This window comes from Silurus aristotelis (assembly GCF_946808225.1).
Source record: "Silurus aristotelis genome assembly, chromosome: 25".
Taxonomy (NCBI): Eukaryota; Metazoa; Chordata; class Actinopteri; order Siluriformes; family Siluridae; genus Silurus; species Silurus aristotelis.
In genome coordinates, this window is record NC_139598.1 from 5,000,567 (window position 1) to 5,027,349 (window position 26,783).

Here is a 26,783-nt window from a genome sequence, read left to right on the forward strand (position 1 = left end):
CACCTGAATTTATTTAGGTCCATGTGGCTGAATGAGCACAAAATTCCACAAACACACTCCAAAATCTAGTGGAACATCTGCCCAGAAGAGTGGGGTTTATTAAAAGAAAAATCACATACCAATCTTATGGTCAGGGGTCCAAATGTTATATAGATTTTCCAGTAACAGAAATATGCCAATCATTGCAATGTTTTATCTGGTAACGAACAAAGTTATGACACATTTAACTGTGTATAACGGCCTTGAGGAGCTGCTGTTAGCACTCACATTGCAGAAACTATAAACAGTTATTCTTTCCCAGCTTGGTTTTCTCCTTCTTGATGTTAATAAGACAAAAAGCTGGTTACTTTAAAACCAAAACACCCCTTAATGATGTCTGAAATGTCGATACACTCGGTAAGTTTAAAACTGCAGCACATCCAGGAAATGTTTATCATGCAGTCCTTTAATGCGCTGACACGTCTAATTACACAGATAAGCATGACTATCACCAGTGCCTGCAGCAAACACACACACACTTCTACACACTTGTTTGACCCAATCAAACCATCATGTACTGGAGTTTGATATTGCTATGTGAGACGCCTACACCACTTTTCTTTTTTTTAAACTTCCTTATCTCCTTAAATGCCAAATGGCTTCATCCTACGCCGAGATCGCTACAATTCCAGCTGTCCACCATTGAGATTTTTGTAACTCAGTGTGCTAATATTTATTGCATAGGACATGCTATGAGTGGGTTTCACGCTCTATATGCTTTTCTATGTTTATTGGGGAGTAATATTAATAGCACATAGACACCAGTCTGAGGTCCAGAGCGCTCTGGAGCAGGTTTTCATCAAGGATGTACATTGCTGCATTCATCTTTTCCTCAATCCAGTCTAGTCTCCCAGTGCTGCTAAAAAAAACATCCCCACAGCATGATGATGCCACCACCATGCTTCACTGTAGGGATGATATTAGCCAGGTGATGAGCAGTGCCTTGTTTTCCCCCCAGACATGATTCTTGGCATTCAGGGCAAAAAGTTTAATCTTTATTTTTCATGGTCTGAGAGTCTTTCAGGTGCCTTTTGGCAAAATCAAGGTGGGCTGTCATGTGCCTTTTACTGAGAAGTATCTTCTGTCTGGTCACTCTAAAATAGGGGCCTGACTGGTGGAGTGCTGCATAGATGCCTGCTCTACTGGAAGGTTCTCCTCTCTCCACAAAGAAACACTAAATCTCTTTCAGAGTGACCATCGGGTTCTTGGTCACCTCCCTGACTAAGGCTCTTCTCACCCGATTGCTCAGTTTGGCCAGGTGGCCCGCTCTAAAAAGAGTCCTGGTGGTTCCAAACTTCTTCCATTTACTGATGATGGAGTTCATTGAGCTCATTGGGACCTTCAATGCTGCAGAATTGTTTCTGTACCCTTCCCCAGATCAGTGCCTCCATACAATCCTGTCTCCGAGGTCTACAGACAGTTCCTTGGACATCATGGCTTGGTTTGTGCTCTGACATGCACAGTAAACCATGGGACCTTATATAGACAGGTCTGTGCCTTCAAACCTTGTCCAATCAACTCAATTTACCACAGGTGGACTCCAATCAAGTTGTAGAAACATCTCAAGGATGTTCAGTGGAAACAGGATCTTCCTGAGCTTCCTCTGAGTGTCATGGAAAAAGCTGTGAATACTTATGTATGTGATTTTTTACATACATTTGCAAAGATTTTAAACAAACTTTCACATTGTCATTATGGGGTATTGTTTGTAGGATTTTGAGGAAAATAATTAATTTAATCCATTTTGGAATAAGGCAGTAACATAACAAAATGTGAAAAAAGCGCTATGAATACTTTCCGGATTAACTGTGCATCCTATCTCGGGTAGTATAGATCCATGGCACAAACAAGATTGTGTCCTAAATCGCTATAATTTGACTTCCGGGGCTGCGCACTTCCCTCTGCAGAATGTGCACTTTATCAGAGAGGGAACTTCGAAGGGCAGAACAAAAGGGCATCCCATGTTTAGATTAGGTAACATAAGCAGTGCATTTTCTGCATGGACAAATTATCACAAAGGCACACACACACACACACACACATACACAGACAAGTGACATTTCTACTTTAACTGCTTTAAGAAATTAAAGTGTAGTAAAGAAGGCAAGGCCTAAATTTTTGCCAATTCCAGTAAATGAGCTGTGTCCTCTGTGTCAATCCCACAAAAAGAGGTGTGGCGTCTTTTATGTCAGTCCCAGAAAAAGAGATGCGGCCTTTTTGTCAGTCCCAGGAAAGAAGGTGTACCCTCTTTGTCAGTTCCTAGAAAAGGAGATGTGGCCTATTTGTTTGTCAGTCCCAGGGAAGGAGGCGTGGCCACTTTGTCAGTTGAAAAGAAAAGGGGGTGTGGCCTATTTGTTTGCCAGTTTCAAGAAAGAAGGTGTGGCCTATTTGTTTGTCAGTCCCAAGAAAGGAGGTGTGGCCTATTTGTTTGGCAGTCCCAAGAAAGGGGGTGTGGCCTATCTGTCAGTCCCAAGAATGGAGGTGTGGCTCCTTTGTACATCCTAGGAAGGGAAGTATGTCCTATTCGTTTGTCAGTCCCAAGAATGGAGGCATGGCCTCTTTGCCAGTCCCAGAAATGTAGGCATGGCTTCTTTGTCAGTTCCAGGAAAGAAGGTACGGCTTCTCTGTCAGTCCCCGAAAAGTGGGCATGGGTTCCTTTAGTCCCCCCAAAAAAAGCATGGCTTTGATGTTTGTCAATCCCAGAAAATAAGGCATGGCCTTTTTGTCAATTCCAAAAAAAGGAGACTTGGCCTCTTTGTTTGTCAGTCCCGGTAAAGGTAGCTTGTCCTTTTTGTCAGAAGGGATGGGCAGTATTTATGATACATGTATTTCAAATATAAAGTAGGATATTGTCATTTGTATTTGTTCGGTTTGATGCAAACGGCTTCATATTTTGTATCAAAATACTTTTTCTGTAAAATTTCTCTAGTTTAAAAATACTGTAAAATACTTTGTAAGGAGTCTTCATGATGATATCATACAAATGCCCAGACTTGTTGAGATCAGAACAGAAAACAAGGTGGTCAAGGTAAGAAATGCACAGGTTGCCAGCTTTCCATCAATATTTTGGATCAATTGCTATAAATTCACAGTTAAAGTTTTGGTGTTTGTTTTAGTAGCCTAGGTTAAATAGCTGACGAATTTACATAATGTTCTTAAAAACTATTTAACCAAGCGGCAGCCGCACAGTTAATGTTAGCTTGCTACCTTCAGCCTATGTTAAGTTCGTCGGTTTTGCCTAAAAAAAACAAAAACAACAATATAGAGTTTCTGTGTTGTACAACAATACATTTTAATGGCATGATATTGGTGTAACTCGCGTGGAGCAGCAGCATTTACTGTGAGCCTCTGACACACGAATACGACCGCACGTGAAAGAGCATAGCAGAGCTGCACACGTGTGTGTGTATTGAAAAGTATATTTCACACCACACCACACGTCGGCGTGCATGTTAACGATAACGAATGACGCCTGACACACACCGGACGCTGCAGCTGAGCAGAAGCAGTGTGCATTTTTTCCTGTATGCATGTTAACATAGCTGTGCAGCAGGGCTTAATTAAAGCGCCAGTACAAGTTTAAAGAATATTTGATCTGTTAACTGGTTGCATATGTCAGATTTATTGTATGACTGGGCCAAAGAAAAGCTGGTGTTATCAAACATTGTTTACTTAATCAAGTGAGTCAGTGTAATGCTGGGGAAAGTTTAACTAGGCCAGTTGTAAAAGTAAAAGCATGTTTGTAATAGTATTTTATTTCTATTTTGAAATAACAAAAATATAGTAGTTTGTTTTGAAACATGACATGGCTGCTGTATTTTGTAGTTTAATTTGATACACATAAAGTTAAGATATTTGGTATTTAATTTTAAAATACATTTTCATGTATCTTTGCCAAACCCTGTTTGTCAGTTCATGAAAAAAGAGGTGTGGTCTCTTTGTTTGTCAGTCCCAGAAATGGATATCAGTGTGTGGTCATTTTTGAATGAGCAAGTAACCACACAAAATACATAAATACAAAAAAACCCTCAAAATAAATTTGGCCAAACTTGAAGCCATTTACACAAGAACCTCTACAGTATGATTGTTGTGTGTGTGATTGTCTGATTCTCAGACCGATGGGAATACGGTCCCAATCACCAACTTCAAGGGATATGAGCGAATCCTTAATCTTACAGAGAGCACAGTAATGAAGGAATATAATCCCAACATTACCATGCCAACCATCTAAACAAACACCCCGATAAAATAAACTAACATTCTTAGCTCAACTGGCTGTGACACATTTTGGTTCAATGTGTTCATGTAAATAGGGCCTAGTCCATGCAGCCTGATCAGCTTCATATTCCAATAAATGTACACGAAATGTTGTAAAATGATGACATTTTGATAGATAGATAGATAGATAGATAGATAGATAGATAGATAGATAGATAGATAGATAGATAGATAGATAGATAGATAGATAGATAGATAGATAGATAGATAGATAGATAGATAGATAGATAGATACTCTGGGATAAGTGAATTTCATATAATGATAGATACACTGGTATAACTAATTCTTATAAAGATACACTCGGATGACTGAATCTCAAAGTAATATATAAATATAGTTATAAATACTCTTAGATTTTATTATAGTGATTGAAACAAGAAGTGAGTCTGATATAGCGATAGTGTATAACTGGGTACCTGGTCATGGCTGGCCTGTATTGAACTCCCAATGCCGTGGAACGTCATCTGAACAGGGGAGAGAGTGAGATACGTCACAAACTCTGTGTCCGTCTGTCTGTCCGTATATTGCACCTGAAACAAAGATACACAGCTGGATTCAATGATGACATTATAACGTGTAGTTTGAATTCAAGAATTTAAGTGTCTCTCGCTCCTTTCTTCTTATTATTACATGAAAGAAGACAGTAAATTTAATAAAACACACACCCTACTGAGAGTGTAGATCCAGTGACTGTTTGGTTTCATCCTAAATGTACAGTAATGCACTTCCTTTATTTCTCTGATAGTGTGTGTTTGTATTGCCAGGGTGTGTAGGGGAAATCCAGCCAGTTTTGACTCTTAGGGTCTTTTAAGGACACGAGAATATGTCCAACTGTACTCAACACCGGGAGGAGTGTAAGTGTGTGTGTGTGTGTGTGTGTGTGTGTGTGTGTGTGTGTGTATAAAGTATCCAGTCTCACCGCAGGCACTTTTTAATCATTTCATGGCTGACCTAAATACACCTCAGACAGAGAAAGAGAGAGAGAGAAATTAAAGAGAGAGAGACATGGGTAGAAAGAGAGAAAGAGATAGAAAGTGTGCAAACACACTTTAAGTAAGTAATAGGGACCGGTGGATATTTTTAGAAGCTGAAAATGAGATTGCAGGACTGAATGCTGAAGAGGTTACAGTCGAGACGTGGAAGAAGACCGTCGAGATCTTACGCAGAACCTACGCTCAAAGTAGACGCTTAAAGCACAAGATGGTGCCACAGAGCTTGCTAATATCAGCGCTAGTAGCCTGTTGAAAACAGTTGGCAACAATTAGGCCACTTAGCAATGCAACAATTCAGCAACACTAGCGTCCAGTGTTATGCATTCGGTGCAGTTGTTTACACGTATGGATTCTAGAGAGGGAATAATGAGACTGTGTTTACAAACTTGTCTACGGTAAAAGTTTTTTTGCTGTGGCATGCCCCTCCCCCTCGTCTTATAATCCAATTATCATTATTAGTTTATCATTAGTGTATGCACAAATCATTCCAGTTGACAATCCGATCCACAACCAGCTTTTTATTGCCTTCGCACTACGGCTACAGCAGCTGGCTCTTGTCAGAAAGTCAAAACCGCGTCCGGCGCTGTGTTTGCTGATGAATACCCGCTGCTCGGTTCGGCGAAGGTGAGACAGGAGGAGCTTTTGATGTGGAGAACAGACAGAGCACTGAGCCGAGCGCGCCCCTTTTTGATGTGTGGTTTCACATACGAAAGAGGAGGAAGGACACACACACGCCAAAAAGGAAAAAAAAATAAATAAGAGGGAAGAGAGAAAGAACAAATTGTCGCTCAGGGTCCATATATTCTAAACACACACCGAGCAACAGAGGGAGCTGATCCGACTCAGACACACTCACATCGAATACACACATTGTCCCGTTCACCCAGCGCCTGCAAGTGTACACACTATCATTCAATTAATAACTGCTAGAGTATTGTTTACCCTGACCGAGAGACAGACAGACCGAGTGAGAGAAGGGGCCTAAACAGAGAGAGGGTAGTAGGAAGAAAGAGTTTGGAAGAGACTCAAAAAAAAAGAGACAGATATGAGAATAAACATGACAGATGCTTATTGTCAAGCCTGATTCATGGCTTTGTCAGAACAGTCTGGAACAAACTTCTGAATGTCTGGAACCGTCCTGGTTTTTCCATTGATGTGGGAGGGTGTATAGCTAGTAGAACATGTCCATACAGTAGTTGAGACATGTTTTGTTGCTGTCCATTTGACCCATTTTGACCAAAAGAAGGATATTCCTGTGTATATGGAGATAGCAACCTCCATTCTCTCATGCAGTTTCAATCAGAGTCCACCGACAAGCAGGCTGACTCTAATAAACACTATATGGACAAAGGGTTGTGGATACCTGACTATAAGATTCTTATATGCTTTTCGAACATCCAATTCCACATTTAGACCCATTTGCTGTTAGAATAACTATTCTGGGAAGATGTTCCACTAGATTTTGGAGTGTGCTTGTGGAATTGTGGGTGTTGGTAAAGTCAGGTACTGATGCAAGTGAGGTAAGGAAACCTGGGGTGTGCTCCAATTCATCCCAAAGATCTTCAATAAGGTTGAGGTCTGAGCTCAATAGAAGGCCACTCAAGATCTTTCACTTCAATCCAAAACAACCCATGTAAACCATTTCTTCATAAAGCTGGCACAAGGTTGTCATCATGCTGGAACAGGTTTGGATCTCCTAGTAAAGCCAATTGAAGGGGAAAATAAATGCTATCGGATCCAAAGACAGGATGCAATGGTGTGCCTCCAACTTTGAGGCGGAGAAACACATGGCTGGAAAAAATCAGGTGTCACAATACTTTTGTCAATATAATGTACTGCAATAATATACTATATAATATAATGCATGATTCCTAGATATTCACAACGCACTCATACTGAATCTGCAATTACCACAGAATAGGATCTTTTGGAAGCTGTGTCCTCTAAACATTTCTTCCTTATTTTTTCTCAGGGAGTTTTCGTTTTTCCACTCTCACTACCGACTTGCTCATTCAAAAGCGAAAATCTATTTTTGGATTTCTTTGTGATGACGTCTATTATTAAAAGGACCATACAAATCAACTTGAATTGAATAGAACTGAATATTTCCAAAGACCAAAATTGGGCATTGTTAGCACCATGCCTCAGTGATGTAGCTGGTGAAGTCTATGTAATGTGATGACGTAATTGTGTGTGTATTGTTGCAGGTCTGCTCCGATTAGAAGCGACCGCGAGCGATCCGGTAATGAGTGTGTGCGAACAGGTGGCGTTTCTGATCACTGAGCTCCGACGCTGCGCCGTGAACGCCGAGATTAAACTCGCACAAAGAGCACATTGAGGCGCGGACCCGCTAGGCTGAGCAGCCAATCATCAGTCAGTGCTCGGCCATTAGCGCACCGCGATACGGTTACAGAGGAAGCAGGTGCACACAGACCGGCTGTCCTATTAAACCACCAAAACAGTCCAGGAAAATAATAGGAAAGAATTCGTAAATTAATACATGTGCACATACTCATGATAGGAATTTAGGGCGCTTCATCGCGTTTGGTAGGCAAGGCAAAACAGGAATCGTTCCTCTTCGTTAAACACCTGCAAACCAAACAATTAACAGTTGCAAAGCGAATTCAAAACTATTTCTAAAAACAAATAAAACGAGCATACAGATCTCACTGTATGACCAGGAATCTAGCTACAGTAAATAAACCAAAGCTTGTGAACACCTGACCATAAAAATCAGATGTACATTTTGATGTATCTCATTTCCCAATTGGGGTTCGTTTGCCATTATAATAACCTCCACTCTTCTGGGAAGATGTTCCACTAGATTTTTAAGTGTGTTTGTGAGGATTTGTAATTTTATTCAGCCCAAAGTTTGTTAGTAAAGTCAGGTACAAATGTAATTGAAATCAGGAGGACTGGAGCAGTCAAGAGTTTCAATTCATCCCAAAGGTGTTCAATAGGGTTAATGTCCAAGCTCTTTCAAGACTAATGTTGCAAACTGGTTCGAATCTGACCACGTGTGTTACCACGTCGGCGATTTCAACCTGGACATCAAGCTAGAACACAGAGCAAACATGAAATTCTGTATGAAACTGGCATATGACATATGTTTGATATGGTAAATAAGTCGTTTGAGGTTTTTCGAGAGGCATTATGACTGTATGACATTTATTACATACAATGGTCTTTCCACACTCTAAACACATCCTAAAATCCAAACATATTCGCAAAGAGTGGAGATTGTTCTAATGGCAAATCTGAATAGGACGTTCATAAAACACTTTAGTCAAATGTCCAAACAATTTATTTTTTTGTCTCTATAGTGGATATACAGGGTAAATTCAAAGTGTTGTTATCCTTGTTTACAGGCAAGCGGAAGAATTTGGCGTCAGTGTTACCACAACAACAACACACTGTTGTCTGACATTGTACTGAGCGGCTTAGCGAGTTAGTGTTCGATCGACTCGCTTGTTTGAACAGGTATTATGTGATGTCAGTCACGACGCATTCATTACACACGAAGGGTTCGCGTCCAACGTCATCCTGTTCGGTGTGTACAACATATAATGTGGACGCTGTTTCGTCAAAGTTTTGTTGTTATATATAGTAATAGCATTCAACAGTCAAACAATTATCGTTTACTCACCTCATTGAATGGGATACAAATGCCATTGATGTGGACATCTGCAAACACTAGCGTGTAGCAGCTTGGATGTACCTGTATGAAACGTGTTTTCTACACTACGTGTTCTACACTGTATTATTGCTTTAGTAATGAAGCAAAGTTAAAAGCTTCAACAGTTGCACTGCTACACACACCCACACACACAACAAAAGACCCTTAATGAGGTCCACCTTATACTCTGCACACTGTGTTTCCATAGAGATACACTTCACAAACATGACCTTCTTCTCATTATAAAGGTCTATCTAATCTGTGTGTATTCATTAACTTGACATAAGATGCCCAACAAGCAAATCGCTGACTCTGCCAACCAACTATTAATATTCATAAGCATAACCATATACTTTCTTTAACACTTCCATAGTTAAATTGCTTAAGAGATCACGGTTCAATATATAATTGTATTTATCCTATAATCAAAAAGGTGATTATTAAAAGTGACATGTTGCTAGAATGAACTTCACATTTGATCATAATTCGCATACGAGTTGCTTTTATACAATGCAGTGGATTATTGGGTTTTATCTGGATTCTTATACCTGCATTTACCATGCAAAAATCTCACTTTCTAGCTGATGGTCATTCATGAAATGGTCACACCCATCACTGATAAAGATATTAGTAGAAATTGTCCTAATAGATTGATCATTACTGAGTTTACTGTAGATTTTATAGGGAATTAGTTTTTTTTTTTTTTTTTTAAGGATTATTATTTTGAAACTTTTCAAATATATGCATTGCCACAGATTTAATTGCATAAATACTTAAAAATGTACAATGATAAAAAAAAAAAAAAAAGGTTCGATTTATAAAACAATATGTATATACACTACATGAACAAAAGTTTGTGAAAAACATGACCATAAGGTTCGTATTTTTGGTTTGGATTATAGGGGAAGAACCACATATGGCTGTGTCAAGTGTCCCAAAACCTTTACATACACAGTGAAATTAACTGGTGTAGGTTAATATTAATGATGGCGAGTAATTAACTGTTGAATAATATTAATAGAAAACATTACCGTTTATTTGTAGCATCAGAAATTTTAAGTAAAAAGTGTCTTCAATAGTAGCACATTATTCTTTCAAAACTTTGGTTTTTTTTGGTAATTTCACTCAAAAATTGCTCCTTTTTGTTGCAAGATAGTTGTGCTGGATATAGTGTTTTCTAGAGAAGTAAATCAGTCAAATAACTGACTCAACTATCATCACCAACTCCTTCTTATCCATATTATCAACTTCAGATTCAAGACGCTGGCTTGAGATCTACAAAGCATTTCCGTGAACAGCTTGAAATAATTTGTTCTTTTAGAATGTACTAAAAATCAGTAAAGTCATTGATTAAAATTGTATTTTTATAAATCATCCTGCTGCTCTCACAAGGTGTTTGTGTGAAGTTTTTGCAGAGTGTTATTAAAAGCACCTGGTGTTAAACAAACCCAACTCACTGGGCGTGATGCACACAGGTGCTTCCAGTCATCAGCCACAACTCTATATTTACATTGTATTACATTTATATTTATGGCATTTGGCAGATGCCCTCATTCAGAGCAAAGTGCTTTGAAGTCTCCATCAATAAATACGCTCTGATTCTGGTTTATAAGGACATGTACTAAGATTACTATCTGTCTAAAACTTATGTTGGAAGAGAGAGTTTAAAAGAAGAATTAGCATACTACTAGATAATAATAATAATAATAATAAGTTCACTCCAGCACCTAGATGCCAGAACAGGGAAGAATCTTGATGCAATCACATGTGGCCAACTTCTTACAGTAACTAATGCACTTCAATTCTAATTAAATGTTTAGTACATTACAGATACATTTTCAATGCAATTTTCATCTTCTTAAAAAAAATAATAATAAAAATACTAGATTTTAATCTGAAATATTAACACAAGGAAGGTTGCATTGGAAAGGTTTCTAAAATATTCTAAATATTTTGTTAGTATTAAATTGCATTAGTTACTATAAAGATTTTTTATGTACAATATGACAAAAAAAATACTAGATTGTAATCTGATCTGATTTTTTATTATGTACCATCAATGTAATGTCGGCTAGGTCCCCTGGTGGTCTAGTGGTTAAGATGCAGCGCTCCCACCGCTGCGACCCGGGTTCGATTCCCGGTCAGGGAACCATCCCCAGCCACTCTTAGTGCCGGTCCCAAGCCCGGATAAATTGGGGAGGGTTGCGTTAGGAAGGGCATCCAGCGTAAAACATGTGCCAAATCAAACGTGCGGAGGATCCGCTGTGGCGACTCCTAACGGGAGAAGCCGAAAAGAAAGTTTAATGTAATGTCGGCTATTATGAATTGATTTTCTGTGCCACCTAGATGAAGACGGGTTCCCTTTTGAGTCCAGTTCCTCTCAAGGTTTTTTCCTCATACCATCTCAGGGAGTTTTTCTTGACACTGTCACCAGTGGCTTGCTCATTAGGGATAAACATATAAGGAACAAACCTATAGGCATTAAACATATACATTCCAAATTTATAACCTCTTTTCTCTGTAAATCTGCTTCGGAACAATGTCCACTGTTAAACATGCTCTACAAATAAAAAGTAATGAATTGAATTTATGTAAGAAGTGGTAGCTCAGTGGTTAAAATGTTAGGCTTTCGATTTGAAGGTTGAGTTCAAATCCCAGCAAGGCCATGGTGCCACTGCTGGGCCCCTGAGCAAGGCCCTTAACCCTCACCTGCTTGGTTGTGTAAATCACATAATTGTAAATCGCTCTCGATAAGGGCGTGTGTCAAATGTAAATGTAATGCATCATCACTGGCTGTGGTAAAACTGAATGAGCATATTGTTTGGTTCATGAAAATAAACGTTTGCTGGAAATAATGAACAACAAATGGAGAAAAAGAGAAAGTATGAAAGCATGTGTTATAAATTACAACACTCACTCCATTATTTCTGCCCTATTTCCACCAGATACTGGCAGAGCCAAGAGGGAAATAATAGCATACATTTACAGACACACAAACACACACACACACAATTAGAGAGCAAAAGGGAGAATACAGAAAAGAATAGCAAGAATCTTAAATCACAGAATCATTTCATCCCATCAATTCATTGTACTTCCTGTACTGAGAAGTGTATTTAAATGGTTACAATTACACGTGAAAGACGTGTTACTCTCAAATCTGAAGGCGTTTGCTATTTCGTCATCAACAACCTTTTGCTGCACATCATTGCTTGGTCTTGCCCATTGTGATGAATGATTAATTTGTTCTGTGTGTTACCTCATACTTATACCCCTGTGAAATAGGAAGTCAATGTCAAATCAAATCTCGAACAATTCAATTTCTAATCACTCAGCTGTGCTAAAAAATAAAAATAAACACACCAATGGGATACAATAAAGGCAAAGCCTTCTTTGCTCATACACTACATGAACAAAAGTATTGGAACTTAAAATATCTGACTTTCCCAGCCATACTGTATATGATTCCTTACCAAACTGTTACCACACGCTTGTATAGGACGTCTCGGATAGGGTAGAAGTAGAATTTCCCTTTTCTTGAACTTGGAGACCCTAACCTGTTTCAACATGACAATGGCCCTGTGCGCAAAAGCCAACTTTAAGGATACGATTTAAATGGGTTGGGTTGGTGTGGAAGATCTTGAGTGCTCTAACCTCAACCCTATTGAACACCTTTGGGATTAATTGGAATGTCTGCTCACCTCATCTACATCCGTTCCTGATTTTACTAAAACCCTTGTGGATTAATTTGGAAAAATCTACATGAGCACACTGCAAAATCTAGTGGAACATCTTCCCAGAAGAGTGGAGGTGAATGGGGACTAATTGTCGAATGGGATGTCCATATAGTGTAATTGACAAGGGTACCAATATTAATGGAGAGCAGTGTATATAAGTGCATACCAGATTCTACATCATCAAATAATAATAATAATAAAGTATACATCACAGTATGAAGTAATCTGAAGGAGTCTCCAGTGTCTTTGCTGCTTTGTTTTCCACCAGGATACTCAGGAAGGAGAATTTCCACTTCGTCAAAAAAAAAAAACCAAGCGGCATTTTATTTTCATGTTAACTTCCAAGACTGATGCGAGGCAACGAGGACAAATAATATGAAATGTGACCTGGTGACGTGCTATTCATTAATCATGGTATGATAGGCGCTAAATTACATTAGGACATGCTGTTATAGGAAAATAATCCACTTTGTGGTGATATCATATCACACCGCTGTGGCATGGATTATTTTCCTATAACAACATGCGCCATGGTGTTTTATTTCTTACATAAATGACATTTGGTACAGAAAAACAGGTAGGTTTTTACGTCCCGTATCATTTTGCTTTGAAATATGAGTAGGAAGTCCTCCACCAATCCCCCTCCCCTACCCAGAGCCAAGACATTTTAACATTTTGTCCTGAAGATGAGTTTGTATGTAGGAAAACACACCATGGGTTTGTGATACAGTGTTTATACGTTACTATCACCAGAGGAAAAAATTAGCTGAATCTAAAAATAAAAATCATTCTAATAAAATAAATATATTCTGTAATTCCCGGACTATTAAGCGCACCCAAATATAAGCTGCACCCACTGAATTTTACAAAGATTTTTATTTTGAACATAAATACACCGCACCTGTCTATAAGCCGCAGGTGTCTACACTAAAACTAATGAACTTTACACAGGCTTTAACGAATATCTAAACAGTAGCCTACCAAGAAAGTAATTGTTCACTGTCTTCCTCCTTCCTTTCACAACAATTTCTCTCGAGAGTTTTTTCTTTTGGCATCGTCGTGCGTTTAAACATCACCATCGGTGAAGCTTTTCTCCCGATGCCGTGCAGCTCAGAACACAGGTGAAGTGCGTGTTTTCATGCCCGGTTGTTTTCAGCGTGACGAATGATTCTCCTTTCCTGTAGACAGTCCGAGTGAGCGGCAGGTCAAACGTCAGAGGAACCTCATCCATATTTATGATGTGGTGCGGGTCGATTCAGTGGAAGCGCATCTGATTTAATATAAAGAGTTTCATTGGTTCACCTGAACCCATTCGGCAATTTGATTGGTCTAATGTTATGGGGCTCAGATTTTTGGCATGAAGTTTGTGAAACCGGGAAAAACCCAGGAAAAATCCATAAAATAGCTGCTTTATTGTTTAAGCCATGGGGTTCAAAGCGTTGGAAAAAAGTAGCGGCTTATAGTCCGGAAAATACGGTATATATAAAAATAAAACGTAAAATTTAACATACATTGAAAAATTAAATAAATAAAACCATTATACAAAAATATATATAATAGTAATCAAAATATATAAAAATATAATAGAATGAAATTGAAAATATATAAAAAACAAAAATATATATAAAAAATACAATTAATAACTAATCATTAAATACTAAATTAAATTAAATAAAACAAGAACATAATGAAAAAACCTCAATAATAACACAAAAAATATACTTAAAAAATGTAATCATTTTGTTATTATTCAAAAAAATCCAAAATGAATTATTCGCTGCTCTTTTTCCCTGCAGATTGAACCAGAATCGATTTTCCAATGAATAATTTTTACATGTGCGACTCCTAAACCATCCTAATTTACAAACTATTAAATAAATGTATCATAAATCTCATCATAACTCAAACCAAAGAAAAAGAAGTTATGTATTATGCATTATTATTATGTAATAGTATATTGTTTATATTGAATATTTTATTTTGGTTTTATATATTACTTATTTTTTTTATTTCATTTTGTTTATATCATTAGTTTTTATGTATTTTATTTGTTTTATGTTTTGTCTTTTTATTTATTACATTGTTTATTTGAATAAATTACAAGTTCTTATATATTTTGCTTATGTTTTTTTATGTTGATTTTATGTAGCTTTTTTATAACAATTTTTATTTTATTAAATCAAGTTTTTATAGATTTGGTTTATTACTATATATTTAAGTTTTATTTAGTTCTTTGATGAATATTTTATTCCTTCTGATCTTCTGACACATATCATGTTCTTCTATGTTGTTCTTTACTGAAATGACTGCAAGCTTTAACTCAATCCTGTGCTGTTTATGTCTCAGGTTCAACTTAAGAAACCAAAACGCTTCCACAAAGGCACATCGAGCACAGTTATATCAAATGTTTATACTGTGTGTTATTAAAAACACCTGGTGTTAAACACACATACACACGCACACACACACAAGTGTTTCTAGTCATCAACCAGATTTCCTTTAAATAGCATGTAGCCAAAGGGAAAGACCCAAACCACAACACCCCCCTCACACACACACAAAGGCACACACAAAAGCGCACACACACACACACACACACACACACACACACACACACACACACACACACACACACACACACACACACACACACACACACACACAGTGATGAGGTCAGGACAGGTGCTTATCCTTTTGTCAAGAGATTAAAATAGACGCCGTTTTATTTCTCTTTAGTTACCGATCTAGTCGTGTATGTGACAGCTTAATATGATGATTAATGCGAATAAACACCAGACACAACAAGATTCTGCATTTCTAAAGGGAAGAAGGTATGGAAGGAGAGAAGAAAAAACAAGAAGAAGGCAAAAAAGAGAGAGAAAAAAAGAAGACAAAACAATAAGGAAAAAGTAAGGGAAAGCAATGATTGATGGAGAGGGGGGAGGAGGGATTACAATGTGCACCTGCACTGTGTGTGTGTGTGTGTGTGTGTGTGTGTGTGTGTGTGTGTGTGTGTGTGTATGTGTGTGTGTGTGTGTATGTTAGTGAGCTAGTGGTTGAACCTAGACGATGTGGGGCCCCCAGGCAAAATACATGCATGGGGCCCTTCTGACAGATCTTTGTTGTTATTATGTCTACAGGTTACCCAGAGACACAGGGAATTTGTGTACATTTAAAATCAGTCAAAACACATCGAAAAGAACAGTGTGTTTCGCAAACAGAAAATCATATTACATAAAAAAAAAAAAGTAATACAATGGTTTATTGGAAATCAACGTTGACAAACAAACAAGAACAAAATTATTGGGATGTCTGAATTTTTCAGCCATGTTTGGTTCTTCCCAAAACTGGAAGTTGGAAGCACACAGCTGTATATGTATTATTATATATATATATATATATATATATATATATATATATATATATATATATATATATATATATATATATATATATATATATGTGTAGCATGACATTTTTCCTTTATTTAAACTAGAAGATGCAAACCTGTTCCCACCTGTGTTCACAAAGCCAGCTCCATTAAGATCTACATGACTTGAAGAGGAAGATCTTAAATGGCCTTTACAGCTGCCTCTTCCAAACCAACTACCTGCATGTCCTCACGTTTTGTTTATTTCTATATATTTGTTTTATTCTGTTTTTATATATTTGAATATTATTTGATGATAGGACTTGATTTGAAGTTTTGTTGTTTGTCTACGTTACAAACATACCGATTCCTACCACAAACGTGAACTCTTCATAATTGGTTAAGTCCCATTTAATAGAGTACTACATAGAATAGAGCCACAATTTTACAAACAATACACTAAATTGTGCGTTGCAAAAGTATGCCATCTATGTGACTGCATCACTGTCTGTGATTTTGTCTCAAACCCTGAAATATCACAAGGAAGTATATGCACTGATTGCAAGTTACTATACAAAAGTGATCGGCTACATCGCCAAACCAACCTATCCATGTAATCTGCTACGTCCCAAATGACTATACTAAGTTTATACAGTATGTCTAAATAGTGCACAAACCAAGTATATAAGGTTGACTGCCTACAATGTCCCAAACTGCCCTTTGCACACTGCATTACTACTGTAAACTTCTCCACCACACATGGCTAGTTTTCTTTACCTGGAAGCCCTGAATATGAGCGAGGTACTCGAGCTGCTGTGACGGCTGAACAGAGCTGCAGGGGATTATAGGTGTTTTTGGCGTTTTGCTCAGCAGCTCCCGTGCGATGGCGGCTGTCTTGGAGGCGGTAGTGTTGTAAAACGGTGCCTGGCTCACTTCTTTCGGGTTCATGTAGGTCACAGAGGTCACGGGGGTCATAGGGGTGACGGAGGGGGCGGCGCCAGCTTTATTCCTGCTGGCCTCCATCTCCTGGTAGACGTCGGGCGAGAGGTGGAGGATTCCTTTCTGCGCTGCAGGACGAGGAAAGAGAACAGGCATCGGAAACAGGCAATAAAGGACACTGACACAGTAACAGGAGTGTTGTTATTGTTGTTTGGTGAACTTATTTTTATTTATCTTTCGAAAAGATTTATGGCCATGTTCCTTTCAAGTTTTAGTACATTTATTCACCAGAATATGATGGATTTAATGTTGAACTGCTGCTGCAATCATAAAGACTCATCTCAGATTCCCAGACCTTTTACAATATACCCACACTATTATCATAATATTCTTCAATTTGCCTTTACAGTATACAAGGTTTAAGATCTAGAATCCAAATATCTGTTATCCAGAAGAAGCATGGCTTCCTACACGAGCAATTTTTGTTCATGATGTCTCTGAATAGTGATCTAAAGCTACATCTGGACTTCTTCAAAATTAAAAAAAAAAATTTTATTGTTCAGATAAATGAAATTAAACTCAGTGCCACTGACATGTGCTAAGCAGAAAAAATGTGCAAGCTTGCATTTTTTCTTAAATTGGGTGACAAGTTAAAGTGGTGTAAGACAGCTGGCCTCAGCAAAGCAAAAGAAAAGCTGCCATTTCTCAATACTCAGGCATGTCCAAATCATGTGGACGTTTCCCAAATGTTTGGATGTGATAGTTACCGTGCTGCTGTGGTCAGGGGTGTGTTAAAGAGGCTATTAAATCACAGGGGTAAATGCTGGGCTTTGCCAGTGATGCATTTCTGTAACTCATTACACATAAAAAAGTATGCGCTCAGGGTCTTGCTTGTGCTTTAAAAAAAAAATTATAAGCAGTGATGAATTCAGGTTCACTCAACAACAATATTAAGGCCGAAGTGTAAGCCAGGATGACCTCATCAGCGACGTAAAAAAAAAGCACATAAAGGCTCAATAAAGACAATAATTACCCAATTTTTTTAACCCCGCTGTCTTTATTTGGAGTGAAAAATAAAGCCTAAGCAACAGATGCTTGTCTTTACTAACCTTTTTTGATAGTTTTGCACAGTTTTGGATGCATATACATTATTTTATATTATAAGGCAGGGGTCCCTAACCACAATGCCACAGTCCAGTACCAGGAAGTGTATTATTTTGTACTGGGCTGCAATAAAAAAAACTTTTACATTCTTATTTTATTTCCATTTTATTGATTTTTGCAGTCTACACCATGTTGATTTCAATTTGTTTTAAATGTCCACTTCTATCTAAGCCAATTTCCTATACTTCTTTCAATCACATTGTTTTCTATTCATGAATAAATTAAGATACCACTGATTCAGCATTATGGTGAGTTACGATACATTTTCATTATATGTAAAAATGTAATTAATAATGAAATCATATAATATGTGCAATAGTAATTTAATATGCATGCTATTGTGTTTGGTATGTATAAAATACATGTTGTGGAAATGCCCCTCATTAGTGTATACTTACTCTCCTTAGTTCACCCCCTCACATTTCACATCTTCTCAAGAGACAATACAAAAGAAATCAAACTTTAAACTGTCCTCTAAAAATAACTCAACATACAGCCACTAAATAATTGTCTAAATAACTGCCAATAAAACTTAATGCACCCTAAGTAAACATGTCAAAACTGTGTCCAAAGTGTCAATACTTTGTGTGAGCGCCATTGTTATCCAGCACTGCCTTAATCCTACTGGGCATTGAATTCACCAGAGCTGCACAGGTTGTTGCTGGGATCCTCTTCCACTCCTTCATAATGACATCACGGAGCTGCTGCATGTTAGACACATAGCACTTCTCCACCTTCCGCTTGAAAATGCCCCACAAGTGCTCAATAGGTTTCAGGTCTGGAGACATACTCGGCCACTCCATCACCTTCACCTTCCTCAGCAAGACAGTCGTCATCTTGGCGGTGTGTTTGGGGTTATTATTATGTTGAAAATCTTCCCAGTTTCTGAAGGGAGGGCATCATGTTCTGCTTCAGAATATCACAGTACATGTTGGAATCTATGGTTCCCTCAAATTAGCCACAGCTCCCCAGCAGCACTCATGCAGCCCCAGATCATGATGGTACCACCACCATGCTTGACTGTAGGCAAGACATAAGCTTCTTGGTACACTCTTCCAGGCACACGGTGCGCACTTCCAGTTTCGCGGGGCGCATTTCCAGGTCGGCGACCATCTTGCCGTTTTTCCCACGCCTTCCGGTATTTTAAGGACACCAAAGACTTTAGCTGGGCGCTAGATTATCTCACCGGCTTCCTTTAGTCCTTGGGATTATTCTTGCCACCCTGCCTGCTCTGGATTCTGTTCCTGTTTCTGTTCCTGATTCTGATCCTGACCCTGACCCCTGTTCTGCCCTGCCTCTGGTTTTGAACTTTGGACTGGTTGTTTGGTTTGTGTTTCTGCCCTCCCTGAATTGCTCAGTTTGCTGGCTTTGATTTTTTGGAGTTTGTTTTCGGTTTTGTTTTTGTCTTCCCTGCACTGCCCTGTTTGCCTGTGTTTCGACCCTGGACTGTTGTTGGACTTTTTTTTTTCCCTTGCCCTATTGCTCTGTTTACTTTTATTAAAGCCTGTTTTCTCCTTAACCGCCGTCGCATCCAGCATTTGGGTCCTCACTCACCTAGTCACCCCTGTTCCTGACAGAATAATCTTGCCTTGCATCGTGTCCCATAAGATCCTCACAGTTTATCTTAATCTATCAGACGACAGGACATGGTTCCAGTAATTCATGCCCTTGGACAGGAAACTTCAGCAAACTGTTTGCGGGTTTCTTGTGAGCCAGCTTTAGAAGAGGCTTCCGTATGGGAAGATGGCTATGCAAACCGACTTGTTGCAGTGTGCGGCGTCTGGGCTGAAATGGACTTTCCGCTTCTGCAACCTCTAAAGCAATTCTTGCAGCACTCTTGTATATTTTTTGAGGGCAACTTCTTTAATGAACCCTTGCAAGAACTGTTCCGAGTGGGGCCCATTTTGGAGAACCTCTGTATGACCCTGACCACTGTACTGTACTGTAACTCCAGGGTATTACTGATCATCTTAAAGTATTGGCCATCTTTGTAAAGAGCAAAAATTATAATTCTGAAAAATCCTCAGTTTTCTTTGCCATGAGGTGCCATGTTGAACATCCAGTGTCAGGATGAGAGAATTGTACTCAAAGCACCAAATTTTAACTGCTCTAATACAAGATACACACATTTGTATGGTCCTGTCAAGCAAACAAAAACATGAATGTACTGATGTAGGTCAATGTTTCAATTCATCCCAAAAGTGTTCAATAGGATTGGTTTCGAAGATCTACAGCAGGCAGCTCAAGATTTTCCTCTCCAACCCATGTAACCCATATCGTCATGGAGCTGGCTGTGTGTATGGGAATATTGTCATGCTGGAGCAGGTTTGGGTCTCCAAGTTCCTTGGGATTTGTGGTAACTTTGTGGTAACAGTTTGGAGACAAACCCAATATGACTGGAAAACTCAAGCATTCCAATACTTTTGTCCAGTGGACAAAAAGGAACCTTTTAGCTTCCGGAAGTAGAAACATTAGTGACTGGATGCGGTTTATTAATCACCAAGACCACATTCAATGTTTGCAACTCACCGTTCATCGTTAGCTGGTACAACGTTTACGAATTTAATACCACCACTCTGCTACAATTGCTAAAGATTGCAGTTTGCATAAACAGCTCCATCCCTAATCCTTTAACAATGATGGAACTATAATGAATGGACATTCTGGGCCACCTAGATGAGGACAGGTTCCCTTTAAAGTCTGGTTCCTCTTAAGGTTTCTTCCTCATGCTGTCTCAGGGAGTTTTTCTTGCCACAGTCACCACAGGCTCACTCATTAGGGACAAACTCATAAGGAACAAACTTATAGGCACTAAATGTAAAAATGTAAAAACTTTTGTAACTTTTTTTTCTTTGTAAAGCTGCTTTGGGACAGTATCCATTGTTAAAAACGTGCTACAAATAAAACTGAATTGAATTTCAAGACTTTTTTTTTTCCACAAATGTAATTCCATTAAAAAAATACCGAAAACAAAGGTTTCAATGCAACACAAATGCAAAAGTTTGGATTCAAGACACAAATATCTAGGAAGCAGAAGATCAAATACATAAATCTTGTTCACGATTGGTGCAGAAGCAGTTCTCTCTTTCCCAGTCTCTTTCTCTCTCTCTTTCTGCCTGTGTGTGAATGTAAACAGAGATTCTGTAGGAAATTTAAAGGACTGTGTATAAATGCAATGCTGAACACTGGTGTCTTCTATAAACCGGATTAGTCTCAAACAGTTCATCACGCCACACTGTTTGGACGTTTTAAGTCCTCCTGACTTTAACGATGTGTGTCTCATATCTGAGCATTAAAAACACTCGTGGAGTTCTAAAGCTGAGAAGACAGAATGCATGCAAATCACATTCTGGGGGCTAACTAGTGGAAAAGAAGTGCACACACACACACATACACACACGTCTGCTCTGGATCCTATCAGAGCTAAAGAACTGTATATTACAGTCATTACAGTGACAGCAAAAGCTTACAAAGTTTACAGAGCGAGTGCGCACTGATAGTGTCGTACAGCAGCACAGAGATAAGAGCCAGCCAGAAAAACGTCTCTGTTCCAGTGCAAAAATGCGCTTCAACCCAACGAGGGCCCACAAACAGAGACAAATCTCCGTCCCAAACCACACACTGCTGCATTAAGCGTATACATAAGTGCTGAGTTAAATCAGAATGTATTTTGGTAGCTTTTTGCATGATATAAATGAGACAAATTGTGCATCCCAAAAACATAATATGATAATTTAGAATAGTCCAGACTCCTGACAATTATATACTCCTTATATTAGGGCTCTAGACTCTTCAGGGTCAAGATTCTAGACTCCTGGGTGTAAGGGTTCTGGATTCTTTATTGTCAAGTCTCTAGGCTTCTGGGTGTGAGGGTAATAGATTCTTATGTCAAGTTTCTAGACTATTGGAATTGAGGACCTTGACTTTTCAATGTCAAGATTCTAGACTTCGTAAAAGAAACTATAGAACAGAGTTTGGACTCTTGGATGTAAAGGGGTTGATGTCCAAGACTCTTTAATGTTAAGGTTCTAGACTCATTCACTACAACTGCACACCAAATCCAAGACTCTGAAGTGTAAAGGCTCTAGAATGTATTATGCAAGGGTTTTAGATTTTTAAATATCAAAGTTCGGGACTTCAGGGTGTGAGGGATTTAGACCCTTAAATGTCAAGGATTTAGACTGTTTAACTGAGACTGTTAAGAAGTTCTAGTCTCCTAGGTGTGAAGGTTTTAGAATCTTCATTATCAAGAATCTAGACTCATTCACTGCAACTGTACACCAGATTGTAGACTCTGGAGTTTAGAGGTTTTAGGCTCCAGTATGTGAAAGTTCTGGACTCTTAAATGTCAAGGTTTTAGGCTCCTGGGTGTGAGGGTTCTAAACTCTTCAATGTCAAGATTCTAGACTTTTGGGTGGGAGCGGTTTAGACTCTTCAATGGCAAGATTCTAGAGTCTTGGGTGCGAGGGTTCTAGATTCCTCAATGTGAAGGTTCTAGACCCATGGGTGTTAGCAGCTTGAAACTTCTAGACTAGTTCTAGACATCTTAACTTGGACTGTAGACCAGGTTTTGGGCTTCTCAGTGTAAATGTGTTAACTCCCAAGACTCTTCAATGTTAAGTTTCTAGACTCCTGGAAATTAGAATTTCAGAATCTTAAATGTCAAGGATCCAGAGTCATTCACTGCAACTGTGCACCCGATTCTAGACTCTGGAGTGTAAAGGTTTAAGACTGCAGTATGGCAAAGTTTAAGATTCCTATAATATGATTATTTAGAGTAGTCAGAAATATATATATATATTTTGAAACAAGTATATATTTTTACACTTTTTTATTTTTTTTTAAATCACTGTGATCCCATGATCCATCATTGTTTGGAATCCTGAGAAAAAAGTCTATTGCATTAGAAAGGCCGTTTAAAGACAGCAGTTTTATTAGGGTACCTATTTTAAGGCACAACATCCCATAATTATGATCACTAAACAATGATAAAGATTGACATGTAAAAAAAAAAAAAAATTAAAACAGACATTTCGATTGAAAATTCATGGGTAATATTTGTCTTGTACTGGCCCTGTCCTAAACTGCACATGAAATAGATTGAACACGCAGCATCTCTCACACACACACACACACACACACACACACACACACACACACACACACACACACACACACACACACACCAAAATCTCTTACTGTTAGAGGTGGCTTCAGGGAAAGTGGCCCGTTGTCCATTCCAGCTTTTGTTGTCCATGTGTGCCTGATGAGCAAGGGGATGCCCGACGTCACCCACAAACACACACACACACACACACACACACACACACACGCGCACACGCGCACACAGTAGAGGAGTGAGTGAGATGGAAAAAGCACCTTTGTTAAGCATGTTACACAAGTTAATCTTTACTAGTACAGGAAGAAGAGAATTAAAACCTTTCAGCTAAATCCTACACAGTCGACTAAAATGAAGTGACACACACACACACACACACACACACACACACACACACACACACACACACACACACACACACACACACACACACACACACTAACTTTTGGATAGTGCGAAGATTCCACACTGGGCTCTACACTCCTCACTCTTTAGATTTAACATGTTAGAAGTGTTCTTGACTTCTTCAGTATGATTCTAGACTCCTCACTGTGAAAGGCTGAAAAGTCCTAGAGGAAAGATCCCACTGCTGTGGATATAGACTGTGCAGTGAATTTCTACACTCTGGTGTTAAGCTTATCAAATCTTCAGCAGGTATTCTAAACTTCTTATTTTGAAGGGTTCTAGAGGTTACATGCTTATGTGAGTTCTAGCCTCTACCATGTTGTTCTAAAGTCCATAGGTTTGATGGGTTTAATAAATAATCTCTATAATGTCTCTATAATGTCAAGGTTCTAGACTCATGGGTATGATGGTTCTAGACTATTTATTGTCAAGGCTCTAGACTCCTGGTTGTGTGGGATCTAGGCTCTTCACTGTCAAGTTTCTAGACTCCTATGTGTGATAGTTCTAAACTTCAGAATGCGAGGGTTTAAGACTCTTCAATGTCAAGGTTATTGACTTTAGGCTTTGAGGGATCTAGACTATTCAATGTCGTGGTTTTAGACTTCTGGGTGTGAGGGATCTAGACTATTCAATGTCATGGTTTTAGACTTCTGGGTGTGAGGGATCTAGACTATTCAATGTCATGGTTTTAGACTTCTGGGTGTGAGGGATCTAGACACTGCAATGTCATGGTTTTAGATTTCTGAGTGTGAGGGATCTAGACACTGCAATGTCATGGTTTTAGACTTCTAGGTGTGAGTGATCTAGACTCTACAATGTCATGGTTCTAGACTGGAGATATCATAGACTCTGGAGTATAAAGATTCTAGATTCCAGTATGTAAGATTTCTAGACATTTACATTTCAAAGATTCTCTAATTTTAAGTTTCTAGATACCTGGGTGTGACAGTTGTAGACTCTTTATATCAAAGATAATCACTGTCAGCAGCTATGTCCCAAATGGCAAGAAATTCTGCAAGTGTTTCAGTCTATCCACTACTCTGTGTGTGTGTGTGTGTGTGTGTGTGTGTGTGTGGTGCTCTATGGTTATGTCATCGTGTTGCTGATCTTCAGAACGGAACAGGAGTTGACGGAAACGCACAGTCATTGACATCTGGATGTGTGTGCGTGTGTGTGCGCACTGACCTTCTCCTGTGTGTTCTGAATAGGCGTGGATGCTTTGTAGCCCAGATGGAGCAGCATCGCCTCTGCAGCTGTACGTTTAGCAACTTTTTTATTCGACCCTGTTCCTGAGGTCACTTCATCACCCACCTTCACCTGTTCACACACACATGCACGCACACACACAAAAGGGTTGAACCACATTCAATTAATTACAATCCGTCTGAAAAAGGCAAAAAATAAATAAACAAACACACTGTACTGAATCTAAAAATACATATTATAGTGATATTTATCATGTATATTCAAACAATAATCGTCCACTTTATTAAGGAACACCTGTACAATCCTGCCAATATCTAATGTCCAATCATGTAGCACTAATGCACAACATTATGCAGACAACAGGTCACGAGCTTTAGGTAATGTTCACGTCAAACATCGGAATGGGGAAAAAGTGTGATCTCTCCTGGGAGTCATGAGAATTGAAACAGACATGAGTAAAAGGAATTCCATAGTAACTCGGTTTCTATAATCACTTTTTAATTCTTTTTAGGAACCGCATCAGGTTCCTTCCTTCTTAGTCAAGAACAGGAACCTGAGGCTATCATGGGCAAACAAACACACACACACACACACACACTCAAACTAATATTTTGTATATAATTCATTTTAGATTTTTCACAAAATGACGATATACTCAAATTGGTTTTTTTTTTGGGCAACAAGAGTTGAACCCAACGTGGTCTTCCATATTTGTGGCCCATCCACCTCAAGGTTTGATCTTTTGTGCATTCTGAGATGCTTTTCTGCTCACTATAGTTGTAAAGGGTTATTATATATGTATTGATAACTTTCCTGGCAGCCAGTCTGGACATTCCCTCTTATCAAAAGGTGTTTTCACAGTGTTTTTTGTTCTTTTGTTTTTGTTCTTGTATAAACTGTAAAGACTGTTGTGTCTGCAATTCCCAGGAGATTAGAAGTTTATAAAACACTCCAAACCAGTTCACCTGACACTAACTGACAGAGATTATACTTTGTTTTTCATTCTGGAAGAATGAATTTTACACATTGTATTTGCTAGAAAGGGGTAAGAAAAAATCTGCCAGTAGAATAAAGCAATTAAAAAATTACAGGACATAAACTACGTTTTTTTGCAGCACATCCTTCCCAGCTCGGTACCTCTGCCTGGCCAATTGCTTTAAATTTCATAAAATGCCTGCTTGGGTAAATAATATATAAAATAATATTTTATAATATTTTTATAAAAAATAAAATATAATAAATAAAAATCAATGAAATACACATTTTTATTATATTGATTAAATTGAGTAATCAATTAAATTGACCCGAATTAAATTGATAAAATAAAGTTACATAAATTAAAAATTTAATTAAAAGTTGATAATTGGGTAATACAGATTTATGTGTGTTTTACATTTAAAAATAAAATTTTCTAAAGATATGAACTTCCCCAGAGTCTTTTAAAACATGAGTGTCTGTACTTCTACTTGAGCGAAGCATGTGTGTACTTTTGAAATCTATGATTGCAAGTATTTATACTCTGTTTTCTCACATGACTTTTTTTTTATTCAAATATTGCTGGAGGAAAACATCTGGTATCAAAGAACAACTTGAAAATATTTACAATATAAATTCAGTAATAGCAGCAGCAGTCAAATACAATGACTACTAGTAGTTTTGAGAAAGTTCTGGAAATTCCTTCTGTGTATCAACAAAGCAATATAATCAGTACAATCCTGAAAATCATTCATCACCCATCCTGGCTTTTTTACAGCACAGGATTTGAAATACAAATATAAAATAATCTAAGGCATGTGACCTATTCTTCATTTTCATTTCCTTATATTTTCCAGCAATTTCCTTTAATTGCTGCATCCT

General features: G+C 38.3%; 1 protein-coding gene and 1 long non-coding RNA gene across 5 annotated transcripts in view; one reads left to right on the forward strand and one right to left on the reverse strand.

Moving 5' to 3' along the window:
• Positions 1–26,783, reverse strand: part of stau2 (staufen double-stranded RNA binding protein 2) — a 93,619-nt gene that overhangs the window by 23,946 nt on the left and 42,890 nt on the right. For all 4 annotated transcript variants that reach the window (XM_083530288.1, XM_083530286.1, XM_083530289.1 and 1 more), the window contains exons 10-13: positions 24,906–25,037; positions 23,396–23,459; positions 16,871–17,160; positions 4,735–4,848 (exon numbers count right to left, since the gene is read on the reverse strand). In XM_083530288.1, the coding sequence (XP_083386414.1) occupies positions 4,735–4,848; positions 16,871–17,160; positions 23,396–23,459; positions 24,906–25,037 (600 nt within the window). The remainder of the gene's footprint in view (positions 1–4,734; positions 4,849–16,870; positions 17,161–23,395; positions 23,460–24,905; positions 25,038–26,783) is intronic.
• Positions 211–3,293, forward strand: LOC310720027. The gene is made up of 2 exons (XR_014531634.1): positions 211–2,312; positions 2,417–3,293. It is a non-coding gene; the product is annotated as an uncharacterized lncRNA (long non-coding RNA).